General features: G+C 42.9%; 2 protein-coding genes across 2 annotated transcripts in view; one reads left to right on the plus strand and one right to left on the minus strand.

Moving 5' to 3' along the window:
- LOC135981923 (myb/SANT-like DNA-binding domain-containing protein 2) overlaps nucleotides 1-25,243 on the minus strand; it is a 226,115-nt gene that overhangs the window by 108,010 nt on the left and 92,862 nt on the right. The gene's annotated exons all lie outside the window — the stretch shown is intronic.
- PRTFDC1 (phosphoribosyl transferase domain containing 1) overlaps nucleotides 1-25,243 on the plus strand; it is a 56,603-nt gene that overhangs the window by 24,994 nt on the left and 6,366 nt on the right. The window contains exons 4-5 of the mRNA XM_005302803.4: nucleotides 20,548-20,613; nucleotides 23,570-23,587. Of these exons, the coding sequence (XP_005302860.1) occupies nucleotides 20,548-20,613; nucleotides 23,570-23,587 (84 nt within the window). The remainder of the gene's footprint in view (nucleotides 1-20,547; nucleotides 20,614-23,569; nucleotides 23,588-25,243) is intronic.

A 25,243-nucleotide genomic window follows, 5' to 3' on the forward strand; every position in this document is an offset into this window, starting at 1 on the left:
GCTCGGGTGCCGGTGGTGCTCGGGGGGGCCGGGTGCCGGGCCGGGCCGGGGACTCGGGTGCCGGGTCGGGAGCTCGGCCGGCGGTGCCGGGCCGGGCCGGGCCGGGGGCTCGGGGAACGGGCTGGGGACCTGCGGTGCCGGGGGTGGGCCGCGCCTCCTCCCCCCCCCCCACACCCCCCCTTACCTGCTTCAGGCTTCCCGCGACTCAAATGTTCGCGGGAAGCAGGGGAGGGGGCGGAGACTTTGGGGAGGGGGCGGGGTTGGGGCGGGGCTGGGGGCGGGGCTGGGGCCCCTTTAAAGTGTCCTCCTTTTGGAGGCACTAAATATGGTAACCCTACTTAAACTCCAGTAGTGCTGGGAGTGTGCTGACAAAGGGTGTGTCTACAAAACAAGCGGTATGCCTCTAGTGTAGATACTTGCTACAGCAATGAAAGGGCTTCTCTGTAAATTACCTGCTCAAGAGGCCGTAGCTCTGTTGACAGAAGAATTCTTCCATTGAGCTAGCTGTGTCTGCAGTAGGGGTTAGGCCAACCTATGTCGCACAGAGCATGACATTTTTCACAGCTCTGAGCAATGTAGCCAGTTCAACCTAACTTTTAGGTGTAGACCAGGCCAGAGGATCCACATAAACATTTTGTTCACCCTGTTGCTGTGTGTATGTGTGCAATACAGAGGATTAGCATAGCCAAAACGAGAGAAGAGCTTACACAAGGCACTAGTGAAGAAGATAAATAGCTAAAATAATGTAGTGCCAGTAAACAAAGCAATTCCTGAATTATGCTACCTGGTGGTATTAGAACAGAAAATATGTGAAATGCTGTAAGCCTTAGTAACACTTGTTGAACATATTTTTCCATGTTTATATTTTTATTACAAGGCGCTTCCTCCTCGCTCTTACAGTCATTCAGAGATATTACGCTCGTGTTGTTTACTTGTTTACAACCAGCAAAGAAATCTTGTAGTAGTCTATGGAGACAGTGATTTGATTTTCAGAAGTGCTGCACTTGCAGTTCCCATTGATTTCAACATGAACTGTGTATGCTGAACATTTCTGAAAATTGGTCCCTAAGGTCCTAATCTTTCTGACTCTTTCCTGGGCCACCTCATCCACTAATCAGAAACAAAATAATCTGTATAAGCCATTTAGCAGTAGACAGTTTGTGTCTTGGCCTGTCATAAAATACAAATGTATAATTGAGATCAAAATGCACCCTATACCTTAATGCTGTGATTTCTTGAAATATCTGTAAAGTGAGAAGACCAAAAACATTTCAGGATCTCACATGATTAGACCAGTTTATAGTGCTATAAATCAGACTTCAGACTTATAACTCCCAACATGACAGCTATACACTTGCATTGCTTTTGTATATTATATTTTCTGTAGATACATTAAAATGAGAAGCATTTCTAATGACATAACAGCATACATTGGCCAATCCTATAGTCTTTATGCAGGCAAACCTCCCCTTGAAATAATTGTACGATAATCTGATCTCAGTTACACTGCCATAAATCGGAAGTAACTCTGTTGAAGCTAATGGAATTACTTTAGACTTACATTGGTATAAATGAGAGCATAATTTAGCCCAGTGTTCAATCTTCAAACAAAATTTTCAAAATAAAAGAGGTGCATTTTTTTAATGACAACATGTTATCCATTACAATGCTATCTTTTTGTAGAAGCCATTGCAAGAAAAAATATTTCCTGTTTTAAATATGATGGGTAAATAAACGGCATTTCCACAAAATATTCATCCTGAAACTGCAGAGAACAGGTATTGTACCTCTTCTTTTTAAAATACTAAATTTAAATACATTTTTTAAAAATCAACATTTAAATCTAAATGTAATTGATTTGCAAACCTAGAGTGGAATTGTGGTTTTGCTATAACCCCTGAGCAAGGGGCAGCATGTGGTTTTGCACTGCCCTTGGAGCAGACTGGAAGGCACACGGAGGGAACTGTACACTAGAGTTTTTACCTTGGTTAATTGATTGACAATTAATTGATTGTTGATTGATTGTTACCTCTAATTAGTTGGAGAATTATAGGACTGGAAGGGACCTGAAGAGGTCATCAAGCCCAGTCCCCAGGCTGTTTGGGGAGGCACAGCCTTCCCTACCCGGCCCTCCATACAGTTTTGAAACCCCGATGTGGCCCGCAGGCCAGAAAGTTTGCCCACCCCGATCTAGACCATTCCTGACAGGTGTTTGTCTAATCTGCTCTTAAAAATCTCCAATGATGGAGATTCCATAACCTCTCTAGGCAATTTATTCCAGTACTTAACCACCCTGACAGTTAGGAAGTTTTTCCTAATGTCCAACCTAAACCTGAATTAACTTGAAATAAAAATGCGAATGTAAACAAGCCTTGGGAGTCACAATCTGCAACTTGGGTTCCCCGTCACTTAGTGGGAGAAGAAGCCTGAGCCAGATTTATACATGGTGCAGCATAACTCCTGTGGTGCACTGCCTAGTGTGTCTATGCCAGTGTGGAGCCAAGGCTTTCCCCACTCCTGACATCTTGCCCACCCACCCACTTTCTGAAGACACGAACATAGCAGCACTGTGGAGGCTTCTCTCCTCCTCATGCTGCTACCTGCATTCTGGTATCCTTATTGACTTGCAAAGCCACACAAGCCAGGCCACAATAAAGCCTGTAATTTTAAGGCATTGTTCATTTAATGGACTCAGTTTACAGAAGTGCTAATTATCTATTTATTAATGTGTATGGTTCTTGTAAGATTATTGTCAATTTTATAATTGTTTCCAGCACTCTGGTAATTTATTTGTCATTAATTGTCCTGAAAAGCAGCAGCCAGTATATTATCAACCTGCATTTTATGTTTTTTATTCAATTGTATCCATGTCTAAGAAGGTAGATCATGGCCATGAGGTAGAAGATATTGTAGCTGTTTGTTATCACCCAAAGCAGAAATATTTATATTTGTACACACCCTTGGCCCAGAAAGTAGCAATCTAAATTCACAGAAAGCTCTCAAGTAAATCACAGATTAATTTTTTTATGTAGAGAGCCCATACAAATTTTCAATTAAAGCTGAGAATCACATATAGGTAATATTTGAATGATTTTAAAAAAATAGTGTGGAATGGGATCTGCCTTGCACAAGCAGTTTGCTTTTGTGGTGTCCTGTTTGAAAGACGTTGACTTAAGTAACTTATCTACATTTCTGTTTTTGATCAAGCTTTTGATCTGAACAATACAGTAATGTTTCTTTTTAACAGAAAAACATAACTGAAGGATACTGTAGGATCTTTCCAGCTGACTGTCCAGTATATAGTTCAGTTCATCCTTCTTGTCATTCAGGAGGGTGTATTCTAGCCATTGTATTTGACTCATCCCTCTCTCTAGAGTAGACCCATATATCCAGGCCCTATCCAAGTCTTTCCACTTCTACCTACATAATTCAAAAGATTCAACATTTTCTTTCTATCCAGATTGCCAAGGCTCTTGTTCAGCCCTAATCATTTAGTGCCTTGACTAACATAATCCCCTCCTTTCTGGCCTGGACCCTAGCCATATTGCCCCCCTGAAGTCCATTCGAAAAGCAGCTTCTAAGATTATCTTTCTGGCTTATCACTATGACTACATTATCCCCCTTTTTGCTCCCCTCCTTACACCGTATCAAACACAGTGTTTTGTTTGAATGATTGTCCATATAGATTTCATTCTTGGTTTACATGCACACCATGCATATGAGATCAGACAGCAGTATCCACTGGAGCCATGCCTGTACCCTAGATATCCTGTGTCTCTCCCACACAATGGCATAAAGGGTTGCCGTGATAACCCAGCAATGTATGTTAGTAGTTCAAATTATTCCTTCCAATGTGCAATACTTTGTATTTGTCAACAGTGAATTTCATCTGCCTTCTTGCAGCTGATTCACTTAGATTTGTTAAGTTCCTCCAGAGTTCCTCATAGTTTTCTCTAGCATTCACTAACCTAAATAATTTTGCATTGTCTGCAAAGGTTGTCACCTCACATCCACACCTTTTGGGGGATTATGAATATATATAAATATAGCAAACAACCCCTGTCTTGGTATGGATTCATGGGGCCACCCAACTGTTAACTTTCTCTCTTCTTCCCTCTCACAAATTTCTCTGAAGACAAAATGTCACCCACCTAACTCAACAGGTGGGAAACATAATGGATCTTCAGGGTGCTTGACAGCCTCAGAAGGAAGTGGAGTGGAGGGTCGTCTTCCCCAGGGGCTCTCTGTCAACCATTGGCCAGCTAGAAGGAGATGGAAGTCCATTGACTCTTTGCTCTCCCTTCCCCCGCAATTAATTTAAACCCTTTCCAATTCAACTTAACTCACCCTCCCTCCCCATAGTTTTGTATAAGAACTGTGGTTTTTAGGATGCTGAGGGTTTGAGTAGTTGCCTGTTTTGGAGGTTAGAAAGGATATTTTCCCATTGAGGCCAAATTGGTAGAGGTCTGGTAGGGGGTTTCACTTTTGTCACAGCATCATGAAGGCAATGTTTGGTTAAATAAGAATAGGACTTAGAAATTAATATGTATGAATCTTTAGTTTGTCATGACTTGTGGCTGGTGTCCAGTACAGATAAAAGGCCTGGTCACCTGGAAAGATTTGCTGATAGCACTCCACGCCACGCCAGGCTGAGCAAACAGGAAGGGGATTTTTAAAATTCCCGGGGAATGTAAAGGGTGGGTCACATGGTTGGTTACCTGAGGCCAGGGCAGTAGAGTTTGAACTGATGACCAGAGTGGCTAGAACAGGCATTGTGGGATACTACCGAATAATTCTGGAGGCCATTCACAGCACATTGGGCGGCCACACTGGCGCCGCAGCGCTGCAGCGGCAGCGCAATACTCACTATTCCTCTCAGGGAGGTGGAGTACATGCAGCGCTGCAACCATGGAGATACAGCGCTGCAAATGCCTTGCCAGTGTGGATGGGGAGTGAGTTACAGCGCTGGGGGCGGCTTTACAGCGCTGTAACTCGCAAGTGTAGCCAAGGCCTACGACTCCTAAGAGTCTTACTTCCTCTTACCTTGACTTAAATTTAGTTTATATTCGCCACTAGGATAATTTTAGACTTGCATGTTTACCCTTTGGTTTCTCTGCAATTCCACCAGATGAATTTTCTAGACACAACAAATCTTAATCTTTAACCCATTGTGACAGACCTAGACCAGTGGGGTACAGGAGTCTGGGAGAGGGCAAATATACTGGTCACTGGATGAGTAGTTTTCTGCTCCCTGAGTGACCGGAGCAGGAGCTGCACTCGAGTAATCAGGAACCTGCGAGAACCAGTTAAGGCAGGCAGGCTAATTAGGACACCTGGAGCCAATTAAGAAGAAGCTTCTAGAATCAGTTAAGGCAGGCTAATCAGGGCACCTGGGTTTTAAAAAGGAGCTCACTTCAGTTTGTGGTGGGAGTGTGAGGAGTTGGGAGCAAGAGGTGCAAGGAGCTGAGTGTGAGAGGGTGTGCTGCTGGAGGACTGAGGAGCATAATTGTTATCAGACACCAGGAGGAAGGTCCTGTGGTGAGAATAAGGAAGGTGTTTGGAGGAGACCATGGGGAAGTAGTCCAGGGAGTTGCAGCTGTTACAGGAGGTACTATAGACAGCTGCAGTCCACAGGGCCCTGGGCTGGAACCCGGAGTAGAGGGGCGGCCTGGGTTCCCCCCAAACCTCCCCAATTGACCTGGACTGTGGGCTCTCCCAGAGGGGAAGGTCTCTGGGCTGTTCCCCAACCCACATGGTGAATCTTTGAGGCAAGAAAATCCGCCAATAAGCGCAGGACCCACCAAGATAGAGGAGGAACTTTGTCACACCATTTATCTTCAGAAGAAATGTTTGTAAACAGCCACTTTCTCTCATTGTACAGAGACAGATGATGCAGTTGTGGATTTCACAATTTGATAATTTTTGGGCAGATTTTTCCTTTGGGGCTGAAATTTTCCAGATTTGGTCTCTGCCTAGTGGCAATTGTTTTAAAAATATATATTTTTTTAAGTTTGAGGAAAACCCCTTTAACCCTTTTTGAAGAGTTAGAAGGGGGGACTTATTTAAAGCATTTTGAGACACTTGCTGCTGTGGTGTGTGGGTTGTGGTTTTTTTGGTTTTTTTTTTTTTTTGGTTCAGTGAACAACCTACAAATCTTGACTGTAAGTCAGTCTTATTGAGGAATCAATCATTAGTTGAGGTTGGGGCAAAAGTTAAAAAGTAAAATATTATAAGCAATATGGGTAATGGGAAGTACTTGTGAGCATGCTAATTTGGTATCTGCTAAGATTTTAGCAGAGCCTAGAAAAGGTTGTAAAGTCTAGTACACTTTTGGGTACTGCATTAATAATTTTAGTCACAAAATGTTTTGTTTTCAAAGCCTTACAGGGGATTTAGCCATACCTCTCATTATTTTTAATTATAATTATAAATTGCTTTGAAAAAAATCAGTGAAAAGCTATACATAATTGGATATTTGTGTACTTGTAAATTAAGATCACAAACAACCTATAAATCTTCAAATATCAAATACTACTAGCATGTCTGTGACTGCAAAACCACTGCTTCATCATCTGTCTCTAAAGAGAAAAATGTTTCTTGTGAATATCTAGTCTTAAAATAATTGGGAATAAGAATGAAATTTACTTTATCTTCATTAAACTCCTCCAGATGCAATTCACCTAGAGGAAATAGAAATCTTGTGGTAAACATGCAAGCGAAATATCTTGTGGTGGAAGGGAAGTGATGGGAAGGTTTCTTCAAATCAGTGCCCAGGTAGGGGAGACTGGATAGCTTAGGAGTTTGGTAATGAAAAAAGTCGTTCATCTCTGTCTTCTCATTTGGCTCATATCAAGAGTAACAGAGTCATTTATATCAGAGGGAGATCAGTGGTCTTTGTGAAGAAATGTTTATACCCCATTACAATAGCAATAGCATTGACCACAGACAATAGCTGTGAATCTTAATGGAAAGGGAGAGGGTGAGCACTGAGTGAGCATGGAGACTGAACTCTCCTCTCTCCCATAGGGGTGGACTCATTAGGCCAGAATTAAGGCTTATTGGTGGTGTGCTGCTTGTGCTGTACCTATTGTGGGGATAAATGGAAGACCTCAGGGCTAGGTACCCTGCTGTGACCAAGATAAGTGACTTCGTTACTTTTCACTTCCCTGATCCTGGGGCCACCATGGAGCCATCCTTAACCCAGCATAATTTAGAGCAGCCTTTCAGGTGTTCTAAATTACATCCAGCTGTCTGAGGTCCCAAGAGGTAAGCAACAGATCAGTGTTCCATTAACCCCCCTGCTTTTCTCCGCAAACAGGAGACGGGGAATAAAAAGGCAGAAACCTCATTGGGGGAATCCTCAGTGTAGCAGATCTGCCAGATTTGCAGCTACTTTGCACTGATGGAGATTCACAAAGCAAGTGGAATAGAAGTGAAGATCTGGTCCTTCAATCTTCAAGGCAGTGAATTTGGTGCTTTTTATGAGCACAAATTAATTGACCTTTGAACAGAGAATATGAACTGTCCAGGTTACAGTAAAATGGGATGCAATAAAGTTATGTCTCTGTTTTATAATGCAAATTTTCACTTGAACTGATTTGCTAGAGCTGTCTTTTTGTCATGATTAAAGTATATTTTGTTCTGCAAGTACAGTATTAATGTAATCCAGATTCCATTCATTTAATACAGACCAAAGATGTGCACTGCTTTGTGCAACTTTCTGGTGAGCAATGCGGTTTACAAGACATTTTCCTGAGACCACCCAACTAATTTCACTTGTAGCCTGCACTAGATCCAAGCACTGGTCTCTAGAGAAATAAAAGAAATGTGATAATTCACTGCTCCACCCAGTTCAAAAGACATGACTTAATACAGAAGAAATTTAAAAGGCTGTACTGCCAGTCAGCAATGAAGTCAAACAAACTGTTAACTTGCAAACTCTGAGAAGTGAAGGTGGCAATAAATATATTTTGGTTTCTTTCCCAAGGTCCCCTCAGCATCTCAGGACACATACTGAAGGGTTTTGTGTAAAATAAAAATGATAAATCAATATTGAATAGATGAAAAAGTTTAGAGTATAACCATGTTCTACTGCTAATGTTCCTCTCTTGTCATGTGTAGCCTTTTTTCCACCTTATTATATTTCAGTAGTATTCATTTACTTGATTAGTAAATAACACTGAATCACTATTTCAGTCTTTGTTTTGTTTTTGTTTTACTTTAGCCCATAATCACATTAGTGCTATAACAAATTTGCTCTTCGTTAAAGCCAGTTGAAATTTTGCTTCTGTAAAAACAGAGGATCAGCTACAGTATTAAGGAACTAGCTCACGTTGGGTGCAGTGAGGAGCTATACCACTCTGAAGGAATTTGGGACTGGATGACTGAGTGCTGTTCCCATCATTAGAGCTGGTTGGGAATTTTTAGACAAATCACTTCTTTTGTTGAAAAATGCTAATTTGTCAAAACTGAAACTGCATGAGACAGGGTCATGATCAATGAATTTTGCCATTTGAAAAAATGTTTTTAAAAAAAAAAGTTTTTAATTGTCAACATTAAATGAAAATTTCTGGTTTGAGACAACTTTTCATTTAGAAAATTAAGCCAATTAGACTGAAAATGTTAAAAAAGAAAAAAAAGGTCAAAATAGAAACAGTGTGTCAAAATTATTGACATGAAACATTTTGATCAACTCAAAATGGAGAAACATTTTTTTTTTCTGTTTGTGGATATTTTCAACTTTTCATCCTGAGTTGAGAAGGGGGGGGGGGTTTAAACTCTGCTATTCATAGGCTGGGAAAACTGTTTCCCATCCAGCTCTGAGAACCAGTGTGGAAATGGTACAGGGCCATGGCCTCGCCTCATTCCAGACCCTTCCCTTTAGGCTGCTCTTCAGGCCCATTTGTGGGGTTCAGAAAAATGAAGAGGGTTCTTGCACCCTTACTCCTTCAATCTCTACACACCCAAGCACAAGCCCTGACGGATTAGCCCCTATAAACAGCAAAGTGAGAAGTCCTCTTTTCTCTGAATTTTTCTCATTTTAGTTTTTGTATTTTGTAAGTGACGGGCTGTAAGGTTGTGGTTCTGGCGGGACCCAACTGAGAGAGTCAATTCAGGACAAATTACTTAAAACAGGGCAGTTACAGTCCAAGGCTGGGGTTTTTCCACCTCTAAGGCAAACCAAACCAGCCAGGCAAAGAGGACTTTGGTCTCACCCCACTGGCTAACCACAAGTCACACAAGCAATTCCCTTAGACACTCCAGTTTCCCAGCATCACCACCAGTGCCACTTGTTATGGGGACAAATGGTTATGAAAACCAATACCCCAGTAAAAGGGAAAAAAAAGGTTCTCTCAATCCTAAAGTATCAAGCCCCAGACCCAGGTCAATATACAAATCCAATCTTACCCACAAATCACGCTGTTGCCGATCCTTTAGAATCTAAAATCTAAAGGTTTATTCATAAAAGGAAAAAGATATAGATGAGAGTTAGAGTTGGTTAAATGGAATCAATTACATACAGTAATGGCAAAGTTCTTGGTTCAGGCTTGCAGCAGTGATAGAATAAACTGCAGGTTCAAATCAAGTCTCTGGAATACATCCACAGCTGGAATGGGTCATTCAGTCCTTTGTTCAGAGCTTCAGTTTGTAGCAAAGTCCCTCCAGAGGTAAGAAGCAGGACTGAAGACAAGATGGAGATGAGGCATCAGCCTTTTATAGTCTTTTCCAGGTGTAAGAACACCTCTTTGTTCTTACTGTGGAAAATTACAGCAAAGTGGAGTCTGGAGTCACATGGGCAAGTTCCTGCATACTTTGCTGAGTTACAAGGCATATTTGCCTTCTCTCAATGGGTCAATTGTATAGCTGATGGTCCTTAATGGGCCATCAAGCAGGCTAGGCAGAGCTAACACCAACTTGTCTGGGATGTCTCCCAGAAGCATAGCATAAGTTTGAAATACAGACAATATAGAGCCAATATTCATAACTTCAACTACAAAATTGATACACAAATATAGACAGCATAATCATAATCAGCAAACCATAACCTTGTCTTAGACACCTCATTTGACCCCCTTTATAGAAGATTTGGTTGCAACAGGACCATGGTTGCAACAATGATCCATATGGTCCCAGATTATATCAATAACGTCACACAGGCTATTTGGTGTGATGAAATTTAGATAGGAACTTTTGTGTGTGTGCGTGGCTTGAAAGATGGCCAGAAGACAATAAATAATGGGTAATGAGAAATGGCAGTGTTTTTATGTTTAGAGGAGGTACTCTGAAGTACCATAGGGATTGGAAACCTCTTATTAGTGCTCTGGACAAGACAGTAAAAAGCATATGCATGATATTCCCAGATGATCCTATTTTGGGGAGGAGTTGTAAACCTCAATTAGAACATAGAAATTAGTCAGACGGTAGCTAGTGAGATTAGAAACATGGGCTGGAAATAACAAAATGAGACTCCACTTGGAACAAAATAAGTATTTTACTCCAAATGTATTAAATCTGAAACATAGATATTCAATGGGATGAAGCAAAGCAATCTAGGAAGCAACATGCTGAAAGAGGCCTAAGTGTAAGAGTGGGCACAAATTAGACATGACTTTGCAATGTGATAGGTCTGCAGAGAAAGATCAGTGCAGTTTTGATGATACATAGACAAAGGCATCATGTCATATAGCAGAGATTCTTTGTGGCTTTAGTCTGACTCCACCTGGCATACTGCATTCAGATTTAAGCACTACTTTGCCAGAAAAAGTTTAATAGACTGGAGGAAGTTCAAAGAAGTCCAGATATTGTGTGGGCTTGAGGGCATGGTGGATTGATTTAAATCAAAACTATTTGAATCACCAATTTTAACTGTGATTTAAATCAACAAACAGGCAACCAGGATTTAAATAATCAATTTTAATTGTGTTTTGCATTTGTGCTTTTTAGTTATTTTCCTAAAGAAAATTTGACTCATTGGTTGGTAACCATTCAAACATGATGATTTGCAACTAAATATAGCCTGTGCACTAAATTTCAGTTGAATGATCTAATTGTTTTTTTCATCTCTGACATCTATGATTCTCTGAATTTTTGATGCTTAAGACTTAGTGCAATGTTAATTTGAGATTCTAAATCCAGAGAAGTCAGAAAATTCAGAAGTGAAATTCCTATGGTAACCATAACTCCATGCCTTTCTGTATGCATTATTATTATAAGTTTATATTCTGCTGTGCAATGTCACTATTTGTCAAGTATTTGTATTAAAGTATGAGTTAGCCATGTATGAGAAATATCTTTATCTTCAAGGTTTGTATAATAAATTATCAGATTTTTGTACTGAAATGGAATTTTCCTAACCAGTGGATGATATATAGATACTGATGCATGACTGTTGTTTTTTCATGGTTATGCAATTCCATGCACCCAGATTGATTCTGGATGTCTGAATTGCCTACTTACTACATGGTAGTTCCCAATAGCCATACTGAATACTTACTCTTGTATTCTGACATCAGTTATCAGCTAATCAGAACACAGATTTACATAACTGTGTACAATTGTGTCACAGTAGCTAGTCTTTGAAGATGCAGTTCTCTTTCTGATTGGCTACTGTAATCCCTGTGCTCTGAATGGCTCTTGTGTTCAGACTTACCGAACTGTTTGCCAGCAGTGAATATGCTGCTCTAGCTTCTTCCTTTTGGCTGAAGCCAAAAATACCAATATGCAAAGGAAATAGTGCTGTGAAATTGCTGAAAGGGATTTTTTTTTTAAGTTTAAAAGTCCAGTCTTTCATTAATCGCCCTCCTCCTGGGTATGTTTTTCTCCTTTTCCTTTTCCTTAACCCTGAAGCCAGAAAGGCTCTGTTCCCCATAATAGCTGTTGTATATTTGTGTTTTATTTGGAAGAATCCCACCCGTTCTAGTTTGGAAACACAATGTAAAATTTTAGTATAGTTATTCTGGTGAGATAGGCCTAATATGTGCTAGAAGTGGTTCTCTTACTTCTTAGGTTCCCATACTTGACTTGACCTCCAGTAATGTAGGTCTTTCCAAAAGGTGCTTCTCTTGCACTTGGTGCCAAAACACCTGACCTGTAAGTACTGAAAGAGAAAGCAGCATTTTGCTGCTTCAAATCATAGCAATATATCTTTCTTATCCAGATTGCTTGTTTTATATTCCATCCATCTCCAAGGGTTCAAAATTTCCCAGGAAGCTATTTGAAATATTTTTTTATGTTGTGTAGCGTTGAAGAGGTTGTTGTGGGTTGCATGCCATACCGGAAGGATCATAAAAGGGGTATTGAAAGATTTAATCCAGATTGCTGCTTTCTGTTCATATGGATTGATTGTGGTGTGAAATTAAAACCTGCACAAATTTCATAGATAGCTTTTGTTCTTCTTTGAGTGCTTGCTCATGTCCATTCCATTGTACATGTGTGTGCTCGCCACATGCACTGGTGCTAGAAGGTTTTCCCTTAGTGGTATCCATAGGGGACCAGCTCTGGTGCCTGCACTCGTATAAGGGGTGCCGCCGTCTCCCCCGCAGCCCTCAGTTCCTTCTTACTGCCAGTGATGGTGCTGGAACATTTCCTTGCCTTCACAAGCTTTCCTATCTCTGCTGTGCCTAGTAGTGAATTTGTTGTATATAGTTAGTTAGTAGTTCCTTAAGTGTTAAGTTAGAAATAGTTTGTCCCATATGGGATTTAGTCTTGGGACGGGGCATGCCCCAGTCCCCAGGCTTCAAATGTTGTGACTGTTGCAAAAAACTTATGCCAGACAGTGATCCCCAGTGAAGTGTTTAGGGGAAAACTCACGTGAGCGACAAGTGTCGCATTTGCAAGAGCTTCAGGCCGAGGACCAAGATGGAGCAGGACATTTGACTCTTGACGGCTCCTTGTGGAGTTGGCCCTCGCACCACCTGCGGGGCTGACAAGATTGGACTCTGCTCCAAGCACCGCGGCCTCGGTGTGGAGCGTGCCACCGGCACCTATCTCGAACCGGCATCGATCCACATCCCCGATACTGGCTAAAAAGCAAAGAAAGGCCCGGAGGGGACGTTCTCCTACGTCCCATAAAGGGAAGGAGAGAACCAGAGGAGAGCAAAGACACGCGTAGGGCAGCTCTTCCCCTCCAAACGGTGGCCAGGCTCCAACTCCCATTGAGCTGTCGAGCCCACTTCAAGACCCCATCGCCACCCCGGGAAGTGGCAGAGGCACTTGTCACCTGGCGGTGCCATACACACTAGAGGCCTTTCAGACCACTAAGGACATACTGTCCCTTCCACTGCCGCCAAGGTGGCCACTGAGGTGCCCTATTCGAGGGGTAAACCTGCCTTTGCACCCTTCTGGTGGTCTCCCTCAGTGTGGCACCGCTCCCAGCCACAGGGGTGCTCTGCCAGTGCTTACCTGAACAGTGCCACCAGCCCCCGGATGTGGGTCTGCTTACTTGCCAGAGTTCCCAGCATCTGTCCCCGGACTCTAGACAGCGTTCCTCGGAGTCCAGGCGTCAATCACTGGTGGTCTGGCGCAGACCTCCAGAGGCGCAGCACCAGTTCCCAGAGTCCCAGTGCCGGGAGCATCCGAGGCATTCTCCAAGTCCACAGCACTGTTCCGGAGGGTCGAGATGCCAGTACCTGGAGCCCCATCACCGGTTTCCGGATTGCTGGTACGGATCACCGTGGGCACATTGTTGGTCTCCGAGACAGTGATCTTCTCGCTCCCATTCCCGCTCCCGGTCTACGAAGCGACGCCGCTCTCTAAGCATGAGGCATTGATTGCCGGGGTACTGTCGCCAATCCGCCAAACGCTGCCACCAGTCACTAGAGTCATGGCATCGAGAGCCATTGCCCTGATAAAGGGCCTCAAAGGAGGTCTGCGGAGACAGCCAACAGGATTGGCGTAGACAGGCAGCCTCAGTACCGTCCTGGTGCCCCAGACAAGTCTCTCCCACCTTGGGCTAGGACAGCAAGAAGGAGAACGTGCCCGCAGGTGAAGGCTGCCCACTGGAGCCATCAGCATTCCCCTCTGGTGATCCAGAGGGGGCCTTGGCCCCAGGCACTCCCCATTCGATGTGCTAAGTGCAACAGCCCCCTCCAAGATGGCATTGCCGGTACACGAGGGAGTGATGAAAATTACTAAGGCCCTGTGGCAGACATGCTCCTCTCTGCCTCCCATCTCTAAGCAGGCGGAAAGAAAATACTACATCCCCACTAAGGGGTTCGAGTATCTTTATACCCACTCTGCCACAAGCTTACTGGTTGTGTCCGCAGCCAGTGAATACAATAGACAGGGCCAATCGGTATCGGCGCCTAAGAACAAGGACACAAAGAGGCTCAATCTCTTTGGTAGAAAGATTTATTCTACGTCCAGCCTCCAGCTGAGAGTGGCCAATCATCAGGCCTTACTTGGCTGTTATGACTTTAATATCTGGCAGTCCATGACCAACTTTGTGGACTCGCTGCCAGAGGCCCAGGAAGGAATTTCTGGCTATCCTCAATGAGGGCAGAGCTGTGGCCAGGGCAGCCCTCCAAGCGGCCTCGGATGTGGCAGGTTCTGCGACCTGGACGATGGTTTCAGCCATTTCTATGAGGTGTGTGTCCTGCTTGCAGTCGTCGGGCTTGTCGGTGGAGGTTCAGCAATCCATCCAGGACCTCCCATTCGATGGCCTGGCACTGTTTTCAGAACAGACAGACAGTAAACTACATGGCCTGAAAAACTCTAGGGCTACCTTGCGCTTGCTGGGCCTTTACGTGCCGGGGCCTGCAAGGAAGCGGTTTAAGCCACAACAGTCCCAAAGGTTCAGGATCCAGCCTCAATCAGAGCCCTTCTGCAAGAAGAGCCAGGACTATAAGTGCCGGCAGAGTCATCAGCCGGCCCCCTCAACTCATTCGAGCTCTGCCTTCAACCAATCAGGTAATAAGCAGGCATTTTAAGGGCGTGCTCGAGGGCGACCTTCCAGCAGGGGGATATATCCTCCAGTTTATTTCTATCCCCTGCTCCCACCTTCCCTCCCTGTCCCTCTTCAGGGGACGCATCTGCTCACTCATGAGGTGCAGGGTCCTTCTGCATGTGGGAGCCATGGAGGAATTCCTTCTGCGCTTGAGGGGGAAAGAGTTTTACTCCTGCTATTTTTTGATCCCAAAGGCCAAGGGTGGTCTTTGCCCCATCCTCGATCTGCGGAGCCTCAACAAGTATCTCAAGAAGTTGAAGTTCTGCATAGTCTCCCTGGCCTCCATCAGTTCTTCCCTGGATCCAAGAAACTGGTACACGGCCATCGACCTGAAAGATGCTTACTTCCACATATCAATATTTCACGGACACTGACAGTTCCTATGTTTCATAGTTGGGACCATGCACTACCAATTCACAGTGCTCCCTTTTGGCCTAGCAACAGTGCCAAGGGTGCATATCAGTGGTGGCAGCCTACCCCAGATGTTGGGGTATCCAGATCTACTCGTACCTCAACGACTGGCTCATCAAGGGCCGCTCCAGGGTCCAGGTTCAGCACAGCGTTGAGACATTGAGAGTCACTTGTCAAGCTCTTGGCCTGTTGATAAACAAACAAAAATCAATGTTGATCCAGGTCCAACAGATAGAGTTTATCGGAGCAGTACTCTACTCTACATGAGCCAGAGCATTCCTGCCAGAGGCCAGGTTCAGAGAAATGTCAGATCTGATTGCCAGCGTCACTGCCCACCCACTCACCACTGCCCAGGTCTATCAGATTATTGGGGCATATGGGAGCATGCAAGTATGTTATCCAACATGCGAGACTCAGAGTACGCCCCCTCCAGATGTGGCTGGAGTCGGTGTACTCCCTGGCCAGAAATCACCTAGACAAGGTCATCATGATTCTGCTGTGAGTACTTACCTCCCTGTAGTGGTGGTCTGACCTGATTCTGGTGTTGGAAGGTGTGCCGTTTGCGAGCCCGCGACCCACAGTCTCCCTGATTTCAGATGCGGCTGACTTTGGTTGGGGAGCGCATCTCGGTACACTGCGAACTCAAGGGTTATGGTCTTGAGAGGAGCTCACACTTTATATAAACATCAGGGAGCTCAGAGCCATCCATCTGGCTTGCGGAGTCTTGTCTTCCCCAACTGTCCGGTCTGATAGTCCAGGTGTTGACGGACAACGCGGCCTCCATGTTCTGTGTCAACAGACGGGGGGAGCTTTTTCGTTGACTCTGTGCCAGTAGGCCCTCTGTCTCTGGGACTTCTGCTTTCAGCATGCAATCACCCTGGAAGCCTCGCACCTCCCTGGTGTCCAGAACACGCTGGCAGATCGCCTCAGTAGGTCCTTCTTCTCTCACCACGAGTAGTCCCTTCACTTGGAGGTCATCAGAATGCTCTTCCGGAAGTGGGGAGCTCCCCGAGTGGACCTGTTTGCCACCAGACAGAACAAAAACTCATCAGTCTGTTCTCTCCAAGGCAGAGGCTCACTTTCGATGCCTTTCTCCTGTCTTGGTCAGGAGACCTGATGTATGCCTTCCTGCCAATTCCGCTCATCAGCAAAGTCCTCTCAAAAATCAAGAGGGACAATGCACAGGTCATTATGATTGTCCCAGCATGGCCTCACCAGCATTGGTTTGGCATGCTCATGGACCTGCAAGTAACAATCCTGTGGCCATTTCCCAGCTATTCTCTCAGGATCACAGTTGGCTCCAGCACCCGAACCTCACCTCTCTCCACCTCACAGCTTGGATCCTGTGTGGCTGAATCAAGAGGAACAAACCTGCTCTAGTCAGGTACAGCAGGTTCTCTTGGAGAGCAGAAAGCCCTCCACCAGAGCAACTTACCTGGCAAAGCAGAAGCATTTCTCCTCATGGGCATCGGAGTGCAGTATCCCCCCGACCCAATCGTCTCTGCAGTCCATCTTGGATTACCTGCTTCACTTAAGGCACCAGGGCCTCACCTTCTCTTTGATCAAGGTGCACCTGGCAGCCATATCGGCCTTCCATCCTCACATCCAGGTAGATCGTTATTCTTGCATGAGATGTCGATCAGGTTCCCGAAAGGCCTTAAAAGACTCTTCCCTCTGATCTGGTACCCAGTTCCCCAATGGGACCTAAATCTGGTCCTCTCCAGGCTCACAGGCCCACCCTTTGAGCCTATGGCTTCTTGTTCCCTTTCCCACTTGTCGTGAAAGGTTGCATTCCTTGTAGCTATTACCTCAGCGAGACGTGTCTCCGAGATTAAAGCCCTCACTTCGGAGTCCCAATACATGGTATTCTACAAGGACAAGGTCCAGCTGCAACCCCATCCAGCCTTCCTCCCAAAGGTGGTGTTGCACTTCCATGTCAACCAGGATATCTTCCTCCCAGTGTTCTGTCCAAAGCCGCACACCACCAATGAGGAGAGGTGGCTGCACACTCTAGATGTCAGGCACGCCCTGGCTTTCTACTTGGAGCACACCAAGCCCTTCCGCAGATTGACCCAGCTCTTTATCGCGATAGATGACAGGACAAAGGGTCATCCGGTGTCCTCTCAGAGGATTTCGAATTGGATCACCACCTGCATCCATACTTGTTATGAGTTGGCGCAGGCTGTGCCTCCACCGATAGTGAAGGCTCACTCGACTAGGGCGCAGGCGTCTTCAATTGCCTTCCTGGCACATGTCCCTCTCCAGGACATCTGCAGGGCCACGATGTGGTCTTCAGTACACACGTTCATGATGCATTACACCATCACTCAGTAGGCCAGAGATGATGCTGGCTTCTGCAGAGCTGTGTTGCAATTAACACGTCCATGAACTCCTACCCGCTTCTGGTGGTACTGCTTCGGAGTCATCTACAATGGAATGGACATGAGCAAGTATTCAAAGAAGAAAAGAGGGTTACCTTTTGTAACTGTTGTTCTTCAAGATGTGTTGCTCATGTCCATTCTGTGACCTGCCCTCCTTCCTCTCTGTCAGAGTACCGGCAAGAAGGAACTGAGGGAGGGGGGAGCCGATGGCATGCCTTATCCTAGGCATAGGCGCACCACTCCAGAGAACACCAGAGCCGGTCCCCAACGGATATCACTGAGGGAAAAACTTCCAGCACCAGTGCATGTGGCAAGCGCACATACCTACAATGGAATGGACATGAGCCACACATCTCAAAGAACAACAGTTACGAAAGGTAATCGTCTTTTTTCTGTAATCAAATCCTTAGTAGTGTGCAGATAGGACTTCAAAATAGCTTCATTGTTTTCCTTTAATTTTCTGGTGAGCAGTTTGTTATTAAATTTTCCAAGAAAAGTTGTATAGTGTATCTCAAGGCTTTGTCAGCTTTTTCAACCAGAAGAATGATTAAATTTCCACTTACAATTCTAGTTCACTTCAGATATTTCAAGTGTCTTTGCCTTATATAGCTGTTTCAACCTGTTCACTGGATTTTTAAGGGCTAATCTATTTTGCTCTAGGCCAAATAGTTTATTATATGTTTTTGATGTTTTTTTCATATAAAGAACTTATAGAAAAAATACATTCTATATCTTTTCCATTTTGTGTTTAGTATTAAAAAAGTTCCTTAGGAAGCATTTTTTTTTCTTTTTTTACTTTTACATTGTTCTTTAAGAAAAAAGCACTGAACTTTTATATTTAAAAATATAAGGGGTACAATCCTCTCTCCACTGTGTCCCTGTTTCTCTGGGTAAGGGGGCTGGAGCAGCATAAAGGGGATCTAAAAGCCCCCAATCCAGCTGCGGAGAATTTTCCCATCTAAGGAACTGCAAAGACAGCTGTAAGACTGTTTTCTGAGGGCCCCTTTTGCATGTCCTGAGGTAGGGGCGAGGCTCGGGGTGAGAAGGCTGTGTTGTGGGTGGGACTGCAGCATGTATCACTGTGGAGTGTTCAGAAAACATTGTGACCCTTAGGGTAGTCCAGGAAGGCTGCTGTAATTTAGATAGGCACCTAGACAGTCTGAATTATGCCAGCCTAAGATCAGAGGGTGCAAAAGTGGGTTGAAGCTAACATAGCTCCTCTCCACCTCGACTGCAAGAAATACCTCTCTTTGAGGTGCACCACAGACTCTCACACAAGGCATATAATGTTAAGTGGAATATATCCATATTGTTGATGGTGAAGAAATGCAGATAAGGGCTGTGTTCCACTAATTTATAACAAAGTCTCTCTAGTAAACTCCAGCTGAGGATATCAGATGAGTATCCTGCAATCTTTGTACTCAGTACTTTTGAAAAACAGTACACCTATACAGGTGTTTAATTATGGACTTAGAAACCGAACTGGAAGCACTGATTTCTAAAATAAATCATGGTCATTTGATTTTAACAATTGTGAAAACTATTATTTCCTTTTAAAAAAAAAATTTTTTTTTGAAGTTGATAAAATATAAGAAAAATGTTCAAAAGTTGCACATTTTGTAATTTTTTTCATAGCTGTACAGTTTTCTGATGTTACTAATAAATTAGTGTCACGTTAAGAAAATACTGGTTCTGCAGCTGTTTCTTAAAGTTAGCGTAACGCTCTCCCTAAAATTATGAAGTATTTGCTTAGTGCCTGTACTGACTTGGCAAAAACTATCAATTATTTTTATTTCTTTCTTTAATTGGGAAGAGCGTACTTCCTCAGCAGGCCTATTTTTTGTTTTGGGGTGGGTTTTTTTGGTTTTTTTTTAACTTTAATCTGTGTTACTCATTTAAGACATCTGTGCACTTCCATCAAAAATTAATTTTCTGTCTGTTCTGATTATGTGGTCCAGTCCTATTCTACTGATATTAGTGGGTTTTGATTAGACCTGCTCGAACAATTTCCATCTAAATGATTTTCTGATTAAAAATGCAGTTTCTGCAAAAATCAAATTTTACCGTGGGATAATCAAAATGAAATGTTTTGTTTCAGGTCAGTTTGACCCGCATCAGAATATTCATTTTATTGAGTTGACCTGACACATTTCATTTGAATCCGTTAAAAAGGATTAAATTGCATTTCTCCATATGTATAGCGATTAAGAAACATGTAGACCGGGATGTCTGTAAAATCAACGCATCCTTTTATTTTTCAAAATAAATTAAGTGCACTGGTTCTTAAATAGCCTACCACTCATCATGAGTAATACCTGTAGGTGCGTCCTATCTATATCCATAGTGATTCTGCAAATAAGAAAATGCACTACAGGTGTTTATCAAGTGATGATTTTCTCTTGTTTTTATTTCCCCTTTCTTATTGTAAGAGGTGCATGTGGCACACTAAGGGCAAAGATACTGTTCCACACCTATCAGAATAAGAGAGAACGAACAGAGGAACATCACTTCTTTGAAAAAAAAATTAAATACCCTCAGTGCAGGTTTATATTGGTGAGAGCAGAAATATAAATAATGTCACATGCAGATAGAGACAAATTGAGAAAGGAATCCTCTATTAAGGAGAAGAATGTCAGGCCAAAAGAGACAAGCTTATAGAATGATTCTGCCATGTACTAGTGCTAAGACTTAACATAAAAATATTGGTAATTGGAATTAGAGGAGCCAAAGAATCCAAAACTATTTATTTTTTTCTGTTCTAACACTTACATAATTAAATACAATTTAAAAGTATTATCTTTCTTCTTTCAGCATGATCAGTCTACGCAAGATATGCAAATAATAGGAGGAGAAGATCTTTCAAAGCTGACTGGAAAGGTTTGTTAATTTTAAATTGAAAATTAAGTAGTACATCAACTAAGAAGCTGTTGGAAAAAGAGGTCTGATTCTATATGGAAGAACACAATCTGTAATAGCTGTACATTTGGAAATGTAACACTTTTATAGTTTAACCCATTCATTTAAATGAATGTGGTTTTATTTTATTTCTTTTTGTAAACAAGGAATGAAGTTCTGACCTGTTATATCTGTAACTCCATTACTTGTAATGGGATTGCAGGGGTATAACTGGGGCAGAATTTAGCCCATATTTCTGAATATTTGAAGATTCTAATATTTTGTTGAATTGTAAAAAAAAATTAATTGTGGGACTTGTAAGTTGCTTAACTGAATCAGATAGGATATTTTATTTCCAGTATTTGGCAATCTGAAGAGCATTCTGTATGACTGAGTTTCCTTTTCCACTATGGCTGAACATACTGATGATGAAAGAGAAATAGAGATTTGAGTCATTGAAAAGACTGTTTTGATCCAGGCATAGCTATACAAAGCAGTACTTAAAGAGGAAGGAAGAATGATTTCATTACACAGATGGTCTATGTGGAAAATAGGCAGAAAAGTAAGCTTCACTGTGAATTAACGCAATGTAATACCCATTTTGTTATTTACACTAAAAAGGCAGTTATTCTTGTATGAATTGGCATTGCATAACATCAGTTTCCTTTGTAAAACAGATTAAAATGTGGCATTAATCCGGTCATTTATTTTGTTGTACTATCTCATATTGAGAAAAGAGAGTAGAAAACACAGTTAAAATAATACACTAATATTAAGTAGATTTTGGTGCAACTAGAACTTGAATGACAAAGTACTATATTCTAAGATATTTTAATAGCCGATATGGCCTCAGTTTGCACTCACAATTCCAACTGGGTGGGAATTGTTCTCCAAATCAAGCCCTAAGTGTTAGTCATGTTCTTACCAAACATTATTTCATTTAGCACTTTCTAATTAATCCAGCATTAGAAATGCCGTTTTTCTGAGTGATGATTTTGTGTGTGTGTGTGTCTCTCCCCCGCCCCATTATAGGTGAGGCTGATAGGTTGCCTGACCCTTCCCATTTTAAGACCCCATTTTCAATTACTTATAACTTTGTACAAATTTTAACCATTCAGGCTGAAATTGTTCATGCTGAGAGAAACTTGTGGAGTGGGAAGTGAAATTAAAACTCAGTGAGCCCAAAGTGGGAGAAAATGATTGGCTGTGCCAGGAGATTGGAATCGGGATGAGAAGCCTGAGGAGTGGAGACTGGGACTGGGTAGGCAATGAGAATGGGACTAGGACAAGGAGCCAGGAATAGAGAAGAGACAAGACTGGGACAAGGATGAGGCAGAAGAATCTGTGTCTATAGAACACACTCCCTTCCAGAGCCACTCTCCCCTTTCCCCCCCCCCATTGGTTCCCGGCCAATGGGAGTGCGGAACCTGTGCTCGGGGCAGCATGCGGAGCCCCGTGGCCCCCCCACCTAGGAGCCGGACCTGCTGCTGGCCGCTTCCGAGGCACAGCATGGTAGGGACTAGCCGGGCAGCACCACCGATGGGTCTTTTAACGGCCTTATATTCTGTGACCCAGCAGTGGGTCGCGACCCACAGTTTGAAAACCACTGGCTTAGCCAATACTCAGGGTCTTGCAGGTTGTTTCCATTAGGAGTAGAAATTGATAATAAAATTATGTATTTTTTGATACACTGTTGTTTATTTACAGAGAATATACACTAAGTCCTGTTTCCCTGAAAGCAGTAAGAAATCTAACAATAGGAGTGAGTTTCTCTGCTTACAGTTAGAAGCCTCTTTCTAGCCAGCACTCTGCCAAAAAAAAAAAAATTCCCTCTTCACTCTCTCAGGGCAATATTATCAAATACTTTTCTTGCCTCTTTAGCTTTTCTGCTGCCTTCTCTATCTGCTTCTGCTGGCAGACACACTGATGCAATCAAACCAATTCCCCCCCATACAGGTTATCAGACTCCCAGGAAACCCCTTAGCCTTCATGGTCCAGCCACCCAAGCTTGCATGCAATTTAGTCCTTAGGCAATGGTTTTCCATTGTTTCAGCTATTACTAAAGAAATGGGCATTTAATTTTTCCCTCATTTAGCGTAAGTGCAAGATGACCTTCATACCCAACAGCCTCATGCCAACCCCCAGCATACAATAATGTATATGTGAAAGGGGGCAGAATTAAAGTTGCTAGCATTAAGGTTGGCTGTGCATTTCCTAACTCTTGGGTGCTTGACTTTTCAACCTTAACAATGTTCTTTTAACATAGTTTTTTATGTGTATTATCTATAGATGATGTATCAATTTAGATATAAAAATATAGCATCTTTGATATTTCTTAGAGTAGCCTTTCGTAATCCATACTTCCGTTATCTCAGTTACAAGACACTATAAACCTGAATGACCTCAGGTGACATGATTATATAAAGCTTGACATTTCTGAGGACAAAGGTTATGTGCCCTTTTTTTTTTTTTTTTTTAAGAAGATTAAAGCAAATTTGTGTTATGTTTAGGAGACTGGAAGCTTTCAAAAACCAATTTCTCAGTGGTACATAGTGTTCAGAATATTTATCTTTGGATATATTCTGAACAGCCTACTACAGCTTTTGAGCACAATACTCCCAGTTGAATCTCTCCCATCTGATTGCACTACCTGCTGCTATACCCCTTCATACATAGATGACATGTGCTGCTGCCTGTCACACAGTTGGGGAGGGCAGTAGCCTGTGAATGCTGTGCCTGCAATTGGGACTGTCTCTTATTCAGGCCATAAAATAACAGGGAGGCTGTTTGTGCCCCACCTGTTGCACAGCTGCACAAGGGCCCTAATTTAGCTTTAACGTTTATTTTTTTAAAAATGCTTACTTATTTTAGTTAGCATGTATTATGATGCAGTTTGTATTACTTCCTGTATAACCAAGTTTCTTTTGTTTTGTTTCAGAGTGCGTTAATTGTGGAGGTAAGGTGGCTAGTCCATATAATATTATACGTAGATAATAAAGTCATAATTCTGTGGTCAGCTTCTAAAATACTGTCAGTGATAATGTTCACCCTTCATGAGATGGGAGGGCAATAAAGAAAGGAAGCATTTTATTTGGGAGCTGACCCTTCCACCACCTTTGATAGGCTTACCAATGACACCATATTTGTGCTGCTCTCATTGGTTAGTGCAGGATCCAGTCTCGTGTGCCCAGCAATCTTCCTGGCTGCATCACCTGCTCTTTTTTTATTGATGGCGTCACAAATTGCTGCTTTCTTCTGCTAGTTGTTCAGTAGTTTGGGGGAGAGTAGAGGCTGTCCTAAGCTCCCTGATTGCGTGGCTTTGGGATGTAACTGGTAAAATGATATGGCCCTGGATATCCCTCACAGCTTCAGTGCTGTGTATGTCTTATTCACAGACTGGTTCAGACTGTCTTTCTTTGAAGTGCCCATGCCTGATTATCAGCACTGTGCATTCTGGAGTGTTCCATCATGCCAGCACTTCAAAGGAAAGTGGCTAGCCTGAAGCAATGATATTGAGAGGGAGAGGTGGTGGAAAGTAGATATCACTGGAAGGAACTGCAAAAGCTCGGTCTGTATCTGTAGTTATCTTTAAATGTAACACACACGTTAAAGGGAGAAAAGCCACATAGGCCATATCTGTGAACACATCAGTATGTAATTGGCATACCAGCTAAATCTGCCCATGAGGGGAAGAGTTGTGAGGGTAAGCAGCATGGAAGGTGACATGGGGAAGTTAATAGTGGGCAGGATTTTGAATTTGTCAGTGTGGAAGGAAAAATCAAAAAGTAAAGAGATCCATTGGTTGTTTGAATAATAAAGCAGGACCCTTGGTATTGTGTAGCACTTGTTTCTTCAACAGTGATTTAACAGTCAACCCAACACTAGGGAACCACACATGGCCAGGCATGGCATTGCGGCATCCTCACAGCGGGGTAAGTTGAATAGGATATGTCGAATTCAGCTACGCTATTTGCGTAGCTGAATTTGCGTATCTTAAATTGATCCCCCCCAGTGTAGACCTAGCCTATGGCTCCTTTTTACACAGGAATTACCTGATTCCTCTCAGGTGAGGCCCATTCTGTAATCAGGTTGGTTTAGCCCCACAATCTCCTAAAGGATAAAAAATTATATCTGCAGCAAATTATATTAAAATGTGGTAGCTGAGGAGTAGTGATAAGATTTTGCCATCTGAAATTGCACACCCACAGAGTTTAGTATCACCATCTGCTCGTCAAGCAATATTCAGTTACATAGCCATATACTCATGGATTAGGGAAACTCTGATACAATAGTATATGTGTCCATTCAGATGGCAGAGCACACTGCCATGAATATTTATGTGCATTGCACTGTATGTCATGACTGGTTTACTGGCATGCTGGTTGGGGGGAAGCTGTAGATATGATATATTATGATTTTGAAATGGCTTTCACCTCAGTCCCACATGACAGTCTCATAAGCAAACTAGCGAAATATGGTCTAGATGAATTTATTATAAGAAGAGTAGATAACTGGTTGAAAAACCATACTCAGAGAGCAGTTATCAAACTGGGAGGACATATTAAGTGGGATCCGACAGGAGTCTGCCCTTGGTCTGGTAGTATTGAATATT

Source organism: Chrysemys picta, chromosome 2 (assembly GCF_011386835.1).
Source record: "Chrysemys picta bellii isolate R12L10 chromosome 2, ASM1138683v2, whole genome shotgun sequence".
In the NCBI taxonomy this organism is placed as follows: Eukaryota; Metazoa; Chordata; order Testudines; family Emydidae; genus Chrysemys; species Chrysemys picta.